Source organism: Chanos chanos, chromosome 13 (assembly GCF_902362185.1).
Source record: "Chanos chanos chromosome 13, fChaCha1.1, whole genome shotgun sequence".
NCBI lineage: Eukaryota > Metazoa > Chordata > Actinopteri > Gonorynchiformes > Chanidae > Chanos > Chanos chanos.
Window position 1 is genome coordinate 21,352,052 of NC_044507.1, and position 14,992 is coordinate 21,367,043.

At 44.9% G+C, this 14,992-nt stretch overlaps 1 protein-coding gene across 1 annotated transcript in view; it reads right to left on the reverse strand.

The window, feature by feature from the left end:
* Nucleotides 1–14,992, reverse strand: part of grin2aa (glutamate receptor, ionotropic, N-methyl D-aspartate 2A, a) — a 97,309-nt gene that overhangs the window by 16,295 nt on the left and 66,022 nt on the right. Inside the window, exon 4 of the mRNA XM_030790030.1 lies at nt 2,245–2,447. Within this exon, the coding sequence (XP_030645890.1) occupies nt 2,245–2,447 (203 nt within the window). The remainder of the gene's footprint in view (nt 1–2,244; nt 2,448–14,992) is intronic.

Genomic DNA, 14,992 nt, shown 5'->3' on the forward strand with positions numbered 1-14,992 from the left:
ACAGAGTTTAGTTCGGATAGTGCTATTATTACTCTTCATTAGGGTGTTTTTTTTTTTTTTATCTATCTTTCTTTTTGGGTTCAACAGCTGTGATACACACACAAACATCAAGTGGACACATTCCAAATACTTAATCAAGTTAAACAGTACTGTCTGTTCAACATCCAATAATAACCTTGGTATTTGTACATGCGCTAAGTGTGTGTGTGTGTGTGTCTGTGTGTGTCTTTGCAGAGGCACAAGTTTGTGTGCCTGCACGTGATCAGATTAAAATTGCGTTAATTTCCGACCCCTGCAAAAGACAGCCCAGCTGAGAGAGAAGATCCAGACCAGAGCCAAGTTTCCCACATCTGGAAGTGTCTTAGAAACAGAACCAGTCTCACACATCTCGACGTCCTTAAACAATCAAACTGCCTCCCTGCGTCTGCGGTAGACACAGAACGAAAGACTGCTCTCTGACATGTGTCTTTCATAATCCTGTCAAATAATCGGATTCACAGTCTGACTCACGCTGACAAAAACCATTTGTCAGCTAGTTTGCCAGAGCAGTCACTCTCCTGGCAGGCTGCTGACACATCAGCCCGAACGGTCCGGAACACGAGCGGTCCGGAACACGAGCGGTCCGGAACACGAGCGGTCCGGAACAGGGAGCTGTGAGGCCCGAAGCAGCTGGACCACGTCCCTCAAGGAGCTTAGAAAACAGCCTCTGCAGAGACCACACACAACACCCACAAGGGACTAGCTGTGCTTCCTCCAGTAAGCATTCCACTATCACATGTGTTATATTTTACTGTCTTATTAATAAACATACAGGTACAAGACTTCATAAAGCAGACGCCCCTGAGTTGAGAAAATCCTCCAGCATAAATATCTGATTACCATTACGCAGAGTGTAATACCTGCTCCTATATATCAGTTTCCTAATTCACCTGCAAATGTTGTTTTAATCTCTCAATTACTGTCATAAAATATTGGAAATGTATCAAATTATGCCCTAAATATGTCTGATGTTCTGGAGCTGCAGTCATTTTATTGTCATTTTACTGTATGCTAATCAACTGGATGTCTTCTGCAGAAGATGAATTAGAATGTCGTTTATTTCACTCTCTCCGAGACAGCGATGTGGCCACGGGAGGGCCGGGGAGTTGAGTGAATTAAGTAGTTTTTCTGATATAGGAGTTAGAGGGGAGCCATTAGGGCAGTTAGTGGAGTGAGGGAGGCCTTTCTTTCTCCCGGGTTGGGAGGCAGGAGTGTCTGTGGCTGTGTTGCTCCTGTGTGAGTGCTTCGGCATGCATCACTGAACCCCTGTCCTCCTCTTCCCCATGCATTCCCGCTCTCCAAATGGGCGCAGTGGACGCATGAGCGGGAATCGTGCCGTCGGAGGAGAACGCAACGCGGGGAGCACTGCCTCGTTTGGCAAGTGGACATGAGTGGGCATCGCACGGCTACACACAGTGTGTGTGTGTGTGTGTGTGTTTATGTGTATGTGTTTGCATGCGTGTGTGTGTGTGTGTGTGTGTGTGCATGTGTGATATACCACTATACCACACTCGTCTCCTCTGCCTGGACCGGGCTTTTGCTACAGTGATCCTATGAGATCATATATTCTTCGCCCTATTTAGCAGTGCATAAAGTACCACATGACCCCCCCGGTGAATTGCCTCAGGACACAGGGGGCAGTATTCTTGGCAACCATTAATCACGGCTGCACAGTTCATTGGGACTTTTACAAGCCAGACAATTTAAAAATAAATGTGCCATTGTACATCCATATATATATATATATATATATATATATATATATATATATATACTTTTTTTAATCTCTAAAACTCAACACAAAAAGCCTGGAGGTATTCTGGGACATAAAACAATTTCGGTGCTGTGTTCAGAAGAGACCACGCAAGTGAGCGGTCAAACAGCTCCTGCTTTTAACTGCAGTAAAACAATTTAATTGGCTCTATAGGTGCACAAATTACACCTTAGTTTGGGGTCTGCCAAAACAAGCAGACTGAGAGGTAAATAACTAATCATTAATCATTTGGTACTTTGGCTCCAAAAGTTCGCCAGTGAGATAGCTGAAGTGCTCTGTAAACGAGGAGGAGTTTAGAGGAGAAAAGAAAGTGAGAGTGAGGGGAGAATGAGGTGTATGGAGACGAAAGCGGAGCAGACAGGAGAGAAAGAAGAGGGGAGGTTAAAGAGAGAGAGAGAGAATGAAAAAAGAGAGAGAGGAACGTCGCTCACTCTTTGATGTGCTTGCGACAGGGGACTGAGTTCCTCATGCAGGTGCCCGTGAGGCGTTCCACGTCCTCCACGATGACAAAAGGCTTCTCCTCCAGAGTCACGATGCTCAGGTGATTGTCGTCCGTCTCCGCGTCCCCGAAAGAGTTAAAGCGCGGCCACACTGGGAACTTCAGGGTCAGGCTCCTGTTCTCCCATTTGCCCATCTGCAGAACAGAACAGGAGAGGGGCATTAGCCAATCAAACGGCAGCTTAGCCAATCAAACGGCCCGGTCGCAACAGCAGCACGGAATTAGGGTCAGAGTTCATAACTGACACAGCACTTCCACACACACATATGTGTGGAAAACAGCATTAAAAACATTGCATCAAGGGCACATACCGATCACTGGACCTTCCCATGTGTGTTCACTGTAGACTGGCCAGCACAGTAAAGGCACTGCATGTGCCGTTATCTGGCCATCAATCAGCTAAAAATGACACATTTTCCATAGTTTACATGAACTATCAGAAATGTAAGATGTTTGAAATTGTGAATGAGGTGTATATGCTTCATTATAAACAGATATGTCTGAGGTCATTCTGTGCCCCTCTGCACTCCGTCAGTTTCATTATATGAACGTATATTTTGGCATTGCTGTGATCTCCACCACCACCATTATCCACTCTCATCTCTCTCTGCCATGTGACTTTTTTTTTTTTTTAACCCTTTTTTTAAATCTCAGGTGGCTTAAACTCTGGGTCCAGATGACAAGAGAATTACCGTCCGCAACACGATACGATACTCAGAGAATGGCTGTGATTGAAACAGCTTTAACCTCTAATATACAATATTTAGGTGGACGCCAGTCGTTAAGTTAGCATGCTACTTGAATGAATGAAGAAATGACCAACTCGTTTGACTTGGAGACTGAGGTATGATCCTGGCTTGCCTTGGACATGAGTGAGACTGAGTCCACATGGCTTGACTAAGGAATTAAACTTCCTCAGTCCATCACCGACATAGAAGACTGACCTTTACCTTCAGGCCCTTACTATACAACACCCTTACATTTCTTTTACTTAGGGTAACTCTGTGGCATGGCATTGTTCTGTTTCTGTATATTCCTGATGTATGAAATATTCATGCAGTTAATCTATTTCAATTCGACTTCAGGCGCTTTTCACGATTTCTTTTCCCTCCATTGTTGAACACTGTGAAGGAGAATCTCTCGAGCGAACTGCTTATCACATTCAAGGACTGGAGACTGTACATGAGTACAGTTCAAGGTTTACTGTGTTCAGATCAGGACTTGTTTTTAGTTTCTGAGAATTTTTCTTCTGAGGTGGGAGCGTTATGGAGGACACTGAGGATGCTTTTCACTCTTTGGACATCCTCATAACACAACTATCAGTCACTGCAACAACTGGGGAGAGAGATCATTTATTTGGATAGGAAACAGAAAATTTCAAACTGACAAGAGCATAGAGACACGTGAAACTGTTGTTATGCCTCTGGCTTATACATTACAGTGCCAGAGCTGCTTGCTGTGCATTGAGTGAATGTAACCACGTGAAGACGGCCAAGCCTTCTACGCTCATATTCATCAGAGCACGATAAAGACCCAAAAAACCCCCAAAAAAAGCTAATGGAAAATTCAGTGTGTTCTGATTTGGATGATGTCATCAAGTCTCCATCCTCTTCAAACACAGGACTCAACCACACCATCTCCAAAAAACAGCTTTATAGAGTTATAGAGCAGCCAGCACAAAACTCACATGAAACATTTTCAATGGTATAGGATTCGCAAACTGCAAAATCTCTCTCTCTCTGTCTCTCTCTCTCTCTCTCTCTCTTTCTGCTCCTTGTTGTCTCCTTAAGCTCTTCCTTTCGTTCTTCCTTCCTACCTCCTTTCCTTGTCACTTTGGTCCATTCAAAGCATTCAGAGAAAGATGCCTTTGAAGTCCTGCTTCAACTGCCCTTGAAAAATGTCATTCCCATAGAAGCCCACACACTCACACACATTCCACCATTAACGTCACTAAGACAACTCGAAAGCAGGAACAGCTGTGGGGTTTCTCAGTTCCTATCAGTCGTGTCGCTGACTTCAAATGAAGGTGTCGCACTGAACGGGTTCCACACGTGTTCAGGAACGTGCAGCGGGGCAGAGAGGTGCGCTTCTCTGGATGGCCCCTGTATGTCCATACAGCAGCTTTACGTTCACTTACATTGCCCTTATAAGGTATCGAGCAAGGAACCCATTTCAGTAGAAGAGAGAATATCCTAAGAGAGAACAAACTCCAAGGAATTTAAAGTTCAACTCTGACCTCTGGATTAAGCCAAATCTCCCCGAGCACCTTGCTGACAGAACAGATGTGAAACGTTTGAGGTTTTCTGTAGGTTAGTGTGGAATAAACGAAACCAGACAAGACTACTGAGCCAGTGCTTCAGTTTGCCTCAGATGATATAGGAAGAGAGCGACCAGTTTTTATTTGTATATCTGTAAAACAGACTAGCATTTCTTTCTTTGATGTATTTCATTATAGTTGTGAGTATTCCTCAATTTGGAGCAATTGCATTCGGACTCAGAGGACAGCAATTGAAATTCACGATCAAACACTTTGCCTTCTCCCTTGCTGTTTAGCTCTTGGTGATGAAAGGGGGATAGACGCAGAAATGGAAAGAAAGAGGGGAAAAGAAGAGACGGAGAAAGAAATGAGATGGACCCGATCGATAAAGAGGGATACTAGTATTCCAAACAGCGCAAACACTAAGTACTGACGGAGGGAGCGGAGCGGCCGGGCGGAGAGGAGCCTCGGTGTTGTGCTGCGTTATCTGGAGGAGCGAGACAGCGCTGTGCATCACAACGACCTCATTAGCCAGATATAATTAAAAAGAGACTTCACCGCGTAATGGCGCAGAGAATCCGCATTAAGACGCTTCGTCTCATTGTTATTGTATCGCCAAACGTAATAGAAAAGTAGTTTTGTGCCGTTTTGTTTTTCTCCTTCGCAATTAACGGGAAAGCACGTAGCGAGTTGCGCGAAAGCGGTGGGTGTGAAGAATGTTCCAGAAAGAAACAGAAACAGAAACCTGTAGCTCAGACAGAGTATTACTGATATGATTCATAATTTCATTTCCTCTCAACCTCTGTATGTGCATGGTGCTCACTTTTCATTCATCTTCAGCTCCTCTTCTCCAACAAGTGTATACACTCTGAAAAGATAAAAGCTAACCTGACTTGAAATATTTCTTTTTTGTTTTGTTTTGTTTTTTTTCTACAGTTTGCATACACAAACAAACCACGTAGAATCGCACACAATAGAAACGAGTTATGTCGCACGAGTTACACATCGAATGTTCCATATTTGCATAACCAGTGGAGCGGTTGCTTAGATAATAAATCATTTCTATGAATACCTCTTTATTGATTCACTTTTGACCCTTGTGCATGCCACAGGTACAGAATATGATTTGCTCTCTGCGTCTGATGGGCTCCATCCTCAAAATCGGTTCAGGGGAATAATGCTTTAACCTTCACCTGAAATTATTCATTAATCTGACGACTAGCTGAGTCGTTAGCACCTTACCACAGGGATTGGAAATTAGCATTTTAATTGTTTGCTCTGCGAGCATTGCTATGGTCACAGACCAAATAGATTTTGCGCTCACCCAATTCCAACATGTTTCCTCTCCAATCAGCGTCACCCTTTTCAGAAGTGATTATGCCACAGTCACACACGTCCACAAGCTCTGCTCTCACCTTCACGACAAGGGGAAGGGATGCTTTTGTCAGACACGCTTAGCTGACATAGCTCTCATTCCTCCGGGCCCACCGGACGGGAGGGGGGGGGGGGGGGTGTTTGATTGACAGGAGGCCTTGACCAGAGAGCTGCAGAGGAAGGCTTTATCCCTATGGCTTGCTGGCAGAAAATGACTGAAATAAAACGTTTGCAGGTGTAATATTTAAAGGGGGTGGGGGAGGGGGTAGTTAATGGTTCCAGTGTTGCAGAGGTGGAAAGTTGTTGTACGTGTTGTTATGTGTGTTGTTGTACATGTTGTTGTGTGTTGTTGTGCGTGCTGATGTGAGTTTTGTTATGTGTGTTGCTGTGCGTGTTGTTGTGTGTGTTGTTGTGCATGTTGTTGTGTGTGTTGTTGTGTGTGTTGTTGTGCATGTTGTTGTGTGTGTTGTTGTGTGTGTTGTTGGGTGTGTTGTTGTGTGTGTTGTGGGTGTTGTTGTGCGTGTTGTTGTGCATGTTGTTGAGTGTGCTGTTGTGCGTGTTGTTGTGCGTGTTGCTGTGTGTGTTGTTGTGTGTGTTGTTGTGCATGTTGTTTTGTGCTGTTGTGTGTGTTGTTGCCCGTGCTGATGTGTGTGTTGTATGTGTTGCTGTGGGTGCTGTTGTGTGTGTTGTGTGTACTGTGTGTGCTGTTGTATGTGTTGTTGTGTGTGTTGTTTTGCGTATTGTTGTTGTGCGTGTTGTGTGTACTGTGTGTGCTGTTGTATGTGTTGTCGTGTGTGTTGTTTTGCGTACTGTTGTGTGTGTTGTTGTGTGTGTTGTGGTGCGTGTTGTTGTGTGTGGTGTCGTGTGTGTTGCGCATGCTAAACGCTAAGCAGACAATTTGCTCCCAGGTCACATGCATACGCATACGCATATGAACATGCATCTCCAGACTCATCACGGCAGCTGGCCACTCCATCAGTTAGGACAGGCAGAGATATTTACGATGCTTCTGCATAAACTTCAGACAAAACACGGTTGTTTCATCCTGAGTCACTATTTTACTATAATATATATTTGATCAGTTGTTAAATTTCAAACAATGATAAAAAGCTGCTGAGCTTAGATACCCGTCCCATGGAGTGAACAAACAGTATGTCATTTTTTTTTTTTTTTTTTACAGTATTTCAAATACAAATGATTACATTCCAAATGTTCTTTTATGTCATTAATACCACAATGTTATTGCCTCCTAAGCTGGGTTTTGGTAAAAACAGGCGTAAATCTTCTAAAAGAAGAATGACAGCTTGTTGGATTTCATCTGTGCTGTAGCTACACTGAAAATGCTAATCCACATCCATAACAATACTCCAGAAGAGACCCTTTTTTCATAATACATTTTGGAAACATAATACTCAATGCTTCGTTTAAGAGTTTTTGGGATTTTTTTTTTATATTAGGGATTCTGAGACAAAATGACTAAAATAGCCTCCTCCAATTGCTAAGCAAGGACAGAGGTGGTTTTAATCAGAGAGGACTCTGTCAGTAATCTCCCGTTACGATCAGCCAAACTGTTCTTTCAGCTGTTCTTTCAGCCAAACTGTTCTTTCTGTGCAGAGACAGTTATGTTTGCCTTTAAAGTGGGCTTATCTCTGATTGGTTATTCACAGCACCTGTGGCCAATGAAAGGAAACGCGTGGCAACAAGATTGTGCACTACACAGTATGAGAGAGAGAGAGAGAGAGAAAGAGAGAGAGAGAGAGAGAGAGAGAGAGAGAGAGAAACTGAAAGAAGCAGAGCGAGAAAGAAAGTATGTGTGAAAGAGAGACAGACAGACAGAGAGAGAGAGAGAGAGAAACTGAAAGAAGGAGAGCGAGAAAGAAAGTATGTGTGAAAGAGAGACAGACAGACAGAGAGAGAGAGAGAGAGAGAAACTGAAAGAAGGAGAGCGAGAAAGAAAGTATGTGTGAAAGAGCGACAGAGGAAAAGAGAGAGAGAGAGAGAGAGAAAGAGAGAGAGAGACAGAGAGAAAGAGAGTGAGAGAGAAAGTATGTGTGCGAGAGAGAGACAGAGAAAGAGAGAGAGACAGCATGCGTGTGTGTGTGTGTGTGTGTGTGTGTGTGAGAGAGAGAGAGACAGAGAAAGAGAGAGACAGCATGTGTGAGTGTGTGTGTGTGTGTGTGTGAGAGAGAGAGAGAGACAGAGACAGAGAAAGAGAGAGAGACAGCATGTGTGTGTGTGTGTGTGAGAGAGAGAGGGGGGGGGGGCACAGAGGTTTTTTAAAACACCTTTGAGGCTGTTTCACACGGACACCTTCATCACTGCCTCTGACTACATTTCTCACAACAACACCTCCGCCCCAATTAAAGCCAAAGCAACGTTGGCTCAAATGTCCCTCATCCACACTGGGCCCACAGCCGTTTACGCACTCAGTAAAAAGCTTTGACGACTGGGCTTTTTCCTCAGGTCATCAGAGCATACTGGTCGGCACTTACACCGCTGGGACCCATTCAGGTGTTGGTTCATCATATGACGCTGAACACACACTGTCTACTGCCTAACGAGTTTCTAAAGAGATAGAAAAAGATCACCTTTGCCACTTTCTCCGTGTGCATAATCTGCTGACCAGGCCTGACATTTTGCTTGTCTTAAACGTTCCGGTCCTGTGTCAACGCCAGAGCCCAGCGCGGTTAAAAAACGATGCCTTAATGTTTTTAAAAAACCCTGACTGAACTATATATATATATATATATATATATATATATATATGAAAGCAGCAACGGAGAGGGCTTTGTGTTCCTACAGCTCAAATCGAAGAGCAAAACAGGGATGAAAAATGAGAGCCGCTTTCCAAGGTGACAGGGGCACAGAGCGTTTTCCCTTTGTACTGCCCAAACCCTTTCCATGCCCAACAAAAAAAAAAGAAAAAAAAAAACGGAGGCTGGGAATAATGGAATCAACCGACCAGCTTATTCCCTGCCTCCGTAGTCTGCAGCTTAGTCACCAAGCCAATTCACTGCAGGTCCCCAGTAGGCCAGTGAGACAGGGGGGAGGGGGGGTGTGAGGGGTTTAGGGGGGAACGGACGGGATTAGCTGGAGAGGACCAACATTCCATTACAGCGTCAGACAATGGTATCAAAACAATCAGAGATGCCCAGATTTACAGGCGACATCAAGAGGCCCCACTCAGACGAGAGCAGCGTGGCAGCGATGACCCTGCCAACCCCTCACCCCCCCACCTAAATCACACCCCCCCCCCCCCCCCCCCACCACCACAACAGGATGTGCATCCACAGAGGGTGGGAATGGACAGCCATGAGCACTAAGCTACTTAGGAAGGAAGCAAGAAACAGCACTCAAAGGGAGTGAGACACACACCTGTTTTCCTCCATCACACCACAACCACCCATTCATGAAACATTCAATCAAGCCCACTCAGGGGGGAAAAAAAAACAGTTTGTCGAAACAATTATTCATGAAAAAATAAAAATCCCTACTCCAGAGACATCCACCTCCACAGCGTGTGTTGATTCAGACGTCTTGTTTAAGCCCAGAGCCTGTGCTTAAGTGTGTGATTCATGCGGAGAATCCTGACGGCTGAATTTTCGAACGCCGCTCTTCACCCGTGGGAGCTTACTGCTGCGCGGTGAATGCATGAGTAGCGCCCAATCACACCTGCACGAAGCTCCCTAAATGTTTACCATCTCCCCCCCTTTTTTTCGGAGGGGGCCTGTTAACAGAGGGTTGAGGACTCCAATAATTATGGAGTGCGGGGTGTCACCCAGGCATCAAATTTCACCAGCTTGGCCAGGATCACAGGCGCGCTCAACAGAGTGCTCAAACAACCCTGCGTGAGATGACAGTTCTCTCTGTCTTACTAACAAGTTGTTCTCCATAAACACACAGAACACTCATAGCCAACTTATCATCAGCAGACTGACTGATTTCACGTCTGGAAAATAAAAAGACTCAGTTTCCAAGCAAACGTTTTTCCAACCTTAGCTTTAGGCTCTAAGAATAGCCAGAATCTTTACATTAATCTTTTGATCTTAAATATCAGAGAAAAACAGCACCTATTTTATTTGAAAGCAGAAGGTTCACCAGCAGAGAGAGAGAGGTGTTCAAGTAAATGAATTCGAGCAGTTGGTTGTGGTTCATTTTCATACTCCCATATCCCTCATTTTAGCATGCCTCTCACTTTTCATTTGTGTGTGTGTGTGTGTTTGCACTGCATTTCATTCTTTCTCTAAACTACATCTACTGACGACTATCTAATAACCACTGCAGTTTACGCCGATGCTATGTTGATGGACAGAGGCTATAGCCTATCATCGTTAACCATCTGAGCTGTCGAAAAAAGCCCTGCCTACCCCATCAATCAAGCAGTGCTGATTTGATAACTTGTCAAATGAGGGCTGCGGGCAGGCACATCATCTGAGATTGTAGTCTCAGTATGTTAAGAGGGTTAAGATGAAGGACATGACTCCGGTGTGAGGCAGTTAGATGGAGGAGTGGAGAGAGAAGAGGCTGTAAGAGGGATGGACAGTTGGGTGGAGGAGTGGAGAGAGACAGTAAGGTGGTGGAGTGGAGAGAGACAGTTAGGTGGAGGAGTGCAGAGAGACAGTTGGGTGGAGGAGTGGAGAGAGACAGTTGGGTGGAGGAGTGGAGAGACAGTTGGGTGGAGGAGTGGAGAGAGACAGTAAGGTGGAGGAGTGGAGAGAGACAGTTGGGTGGAGGAGTGGAGAGAGACAGTTGGGTGGAGGAGTGGAGAGAGACAGTAAGGTGGTGGAGTGGAGAGAGACAGTTGGGTGGAGGAGTGCAGAGAGATGAGGTTATAGGAGGGATAGACAGTTGGGTGGAGGAGTGGAGAGAGACAGTTAGGTGGAGTAGTGGAGAGAGACAGTTGGGTGGAGGAGTGCAGAGAGATGAGGTTATAGGAGGGATGGACAGGCAGCACATACTGAAGAGATTCAGAGCAGCACTGAGACTTTCCATACAGGTGCACAGGCTTCAGGACCATGTCTATTTTTCTGTCTTGATTTTCTCTCTATGTTCTTCTTTCTCACTCTCTCTCTGTCTGTGTATGTATACACGTGTGTGTGTGTGTGTGTGTGTGTGTGTGTGTGTGTGTGTGAGTCAAGTCAAGTCAAGTAGAGATTTATTGTCATCTCAGCCGTGTTTGTGTGTGTGTATGTGTGTGTGTATTTGTGTGTGTGTGTGTATGTGTGTGTGTGTGTGCACGTGTGTACGTGTGTATGCGTGCGTGTGTGTGTGTGTGTGTGTGTGTGCGTGTGTGTACACTGTACAGTTGGAGAGCAGCAGTACTGGAGGGAGCCCAGGTGGGTTCGTCACCGGTTCTGTTGTCGTTGCCACTCTCTCAGCGTGAGATAGCCGAGAGCAGACGTGGCAGACAGATCTATTTCACACTGACACGGGTTACAGCAGTTGTCCTCTGCAGGCAGGCCTCCCTGAGCTAAGCTTCAAGGCTGCCCCCCTTACCCCCTGCCTCACCCACGTCAACTGTTTAGGTGTGGCCAAAGTGCACGTGCGCATGTAAGTGCACATGGGAAAGCGTCTATGTACCTTAAAAAGACTTCTTGAGAAGTGGATTGAAAAATGGAGCAAAAGACACAAAGAGAGATGCATAAAAGTTTGATAAGTGGGACAATATTGAGTATCGTATTAATGTAAGATAAACAGTACATATTATATGTATAGACATTGCTATACCTTTGCCTAGTAGTATAACTACTATTCAAGTACTATTCAAATTTGTGCAAAGGTCATTTTTATAAATGATAAATGTAAAACTATGTAGCTACACTAAGGAATACAGACATCTCCTTTTATTGTGTGTGGGTGTGTGTGTGCGCACGTGTGTGTGTGCGCACGTGTGTGTGTGTGTGTGTATGAGGGACGTGCAGAGAGCCCAGTATTTCTCTTTGTATTTGTCGAGGCAGCAAAATTATTTGTATTTGAATAGAAGTGGAAATAGGCATTACAATCCTGTTTTCGCTTTCATTACACTTCTAATTTTAGGATATTAAAGTATTAATATAAGTGTTCTTCAATAAACTATTATAATGACTTATGAACACTTAACTGTAGTATTGGTTTATATGGTTTTCATAAACCCAGCAATAAACATGTATAACCATAAACATCATTGAAAACAAAATCATTTCAAAACTGACATTCAATTCCAAATCCACAGTCAAACCAATAGGCCAAACTAAACTCTAAACTATGCCTATGTGAACACTGTGAACCTCGCCACCACCCACCCTAACTGAACAGACAGAATATAAACAAACCAAAAAATCATTAGGCCTGCAAATAAAAACTGTTCTCTCTCTAAAGTACCGTTAACTACACTGCCAGAGCGAACGTAGGCTAATCTCCTCCCAATAAAAAAAAATCCGCTTTACATAGTGCAGTTCCTACGACGGAGTATTAGGGCCACATTGAGGAGAAAAAAATTCTGAGATTTCGAGAAAAAGGTCATAATATTATGAGAATAAAGCTGTAATTTTAGGCTACGTGTTATTTTAGAGTGCTAATATCAGGAGAAGCAGTCTGCCGCCTGCTCCTACGTGGAGCATCTTGTGAAGTTATGCTTTAGTATAGGTTTCACAAATAACGAAATACTTCATCTTTTGGCACATCAGCACCACACAAATCCCGTATTTGGATTCGGCTCCACCTCTAGCGTGTATGTTTCTGTTTGTGTGTGTGTGTGAGAGTGTGAGTGTGAGTGTGTGTGAGTGTTTGTGTGTGAGTGTGAGTGTGTTTGTGTGTCTCAGTAGATTTGGTCAATAATCACACCCCCACCATCTAAAAGCCATCTCCCTGCGGAGCAGTCGGGTCTCTGTAAGGCAGAGATCAGTCAGATAAACGCTCCCCCCCCCCCCCCCCCCCCCCCGGCACAGGTGACCACAGGTCCGGCTCAGTGCCTCCCCCCTCTGCAGCTCAGCCAATAATGAAATTCTCAAGACAAACTTTCGAGCAGGGTGGTTGGAGCCCTGTAGATCTGAGGGATCAGGTTTTGATTAACTCCAACTTTAAAACGCTATCAGAGTTCATGGGCTCCAATCATATCTGCGCTGAGAGCAGTGGAGGATTAACTCTTCATTTTGGACCTCTGTTTACCTCAGGCGCAGAGGACAAAAACATATACATCTGGACTAATTGCCACATGAGCCAACAGCCAACACAGTAAACTACAGTGATATGTCTATAGACAGCCAAACTGTTACCTCACATGCTGTGTGCACATATGTGTATTAAAATTAAATAAGAATCACTTGACTCTGCTTGTTAACAAAAATCTTACAAAAACACCCAATATATCAGCACAAACCAAATCACTATCAGCCATCTGAAGCCTGCCGTTAAGCCCCTAAGAAAAGGCAGCTTCTGTAATGCCACTGCTCAATCACAAGCCTTTCCTTTGAGGAGGTTAACTGTTTAAAATTTATGTTCTCAAACAAAATATCCAAAAGAATGTTCAAATAACTGCAGAGGACATCAAATAGGTGTTGTCCCTCCTCAAACGCGCGCGCGCACACACACACACACACACACACACACACACACACACACACACACACACACAGCTTTACTTATTAGCCTTAGTGTCAAACCATCAGCCCATTAGTTACCAGCAGTATCGCTTCTGTATAAAGGACAACATTTATGTGCTGGCTGCTAAAATTATCTCTAACAGTGTGACATCCACGTGGCACCTGGCTGCTTCCTCAACCTCCCTGTGTTTAGGACGCCCATCACTGGCCAGAGCGCAGCAGTTTCCCCCCCATAATGCATCTGGTTTAATTAGCCAGTGGCCCCCCCGTCTCCCTCCTTCACTCTCCTGCTGCAGTACAGGAGCAAGCAGCTCCTCACCGAGTCTGTCTCCCTAACAACAGCCCACCCAGAAAGGCTGCAGGGACCCAATCTGGCCCATTGTTCTGGAACCTTCCCCACTCCGGACTTTATCTGTCTTTGGCATTCAGTCCATCTCAAACAGCAGCTGGATTTGGGCCCCAGCTGGATTAGGGGCCCCTGCTAGATTAGGCCCCTGCTGGATTAGGGGCCCCTGCCGAAGGCTTAACGTCTGGGGTCTGTGAGGTTTACTTTGTTCCGGCTCTGCTTCGCCCTGGAGGCCATTCTTCTCGAATGCATTAACCATTACAGCGCGATTTCCTTCTGTTCACACGTGCTCGGCCTTAATGTGGATTTACAGAGAAACGTGAAGTGTTGACAGCTCCCACACTGCGCGACGTAACACGCTAATGGAGGAGCAAACATGGTGCTAACATCATCATAAAAAGCCTTTATCAACGTGAGGTTAAAGTGGGGTTAGGGAAGTATTCACTTATAAAAATGTATCGGGTTTTACATAAAACTCATGTAACCCACATGACGCTGGACAAGCACAGCCAAGGGGTATCAGCCCCCAGCTCTCTATCCCTTCTCCTATTCACCAGGAAATGAACAGGGAGAGAGTGTTAGCACAACTAGCAATGCCAGCTAGCACAGGGAACACGGAGTACACCTCTGCCTTGGAAAATAAAAATCAGTTAGTCTGCCAACCTGGGGGGTATTCCAGAAAGTGGGTTTAGGGAAAACTCACAGTTAGTTAACTCAGAGCAAGTAGTAAACCTCCTAATAGAAGAGCCCTATGGCTTTGTTTTGCTAGGAGAATGAACCCATAGGGCTCTTCTATTAGGAGGTTTACTACTTACTCTGAGTTAACTAACTCTGAGTTTTCACTAAATCCGCTTTCTGGAATAACCCCCAGATCCAACAAGACACAGATTATTACTGTCTGGAACACTCAGGACGAGCTATGATCGGTTCTGACTGGGCCTGTCTGAAGCCTCCGTCTGAGGGGTCTGTGCTGAAGCTACTGTAACTGAGGGGTCTGTGCTGAAGCTACTGTAACGACAAAACTAACAACCAGATCCCTCAGCACATCCAAGGAATTCAGAGAGCAACTCTCACAACAGAGAAAAGAAGAAGAAGAAGAAGAAAAACAGACGCATCCAGGTCT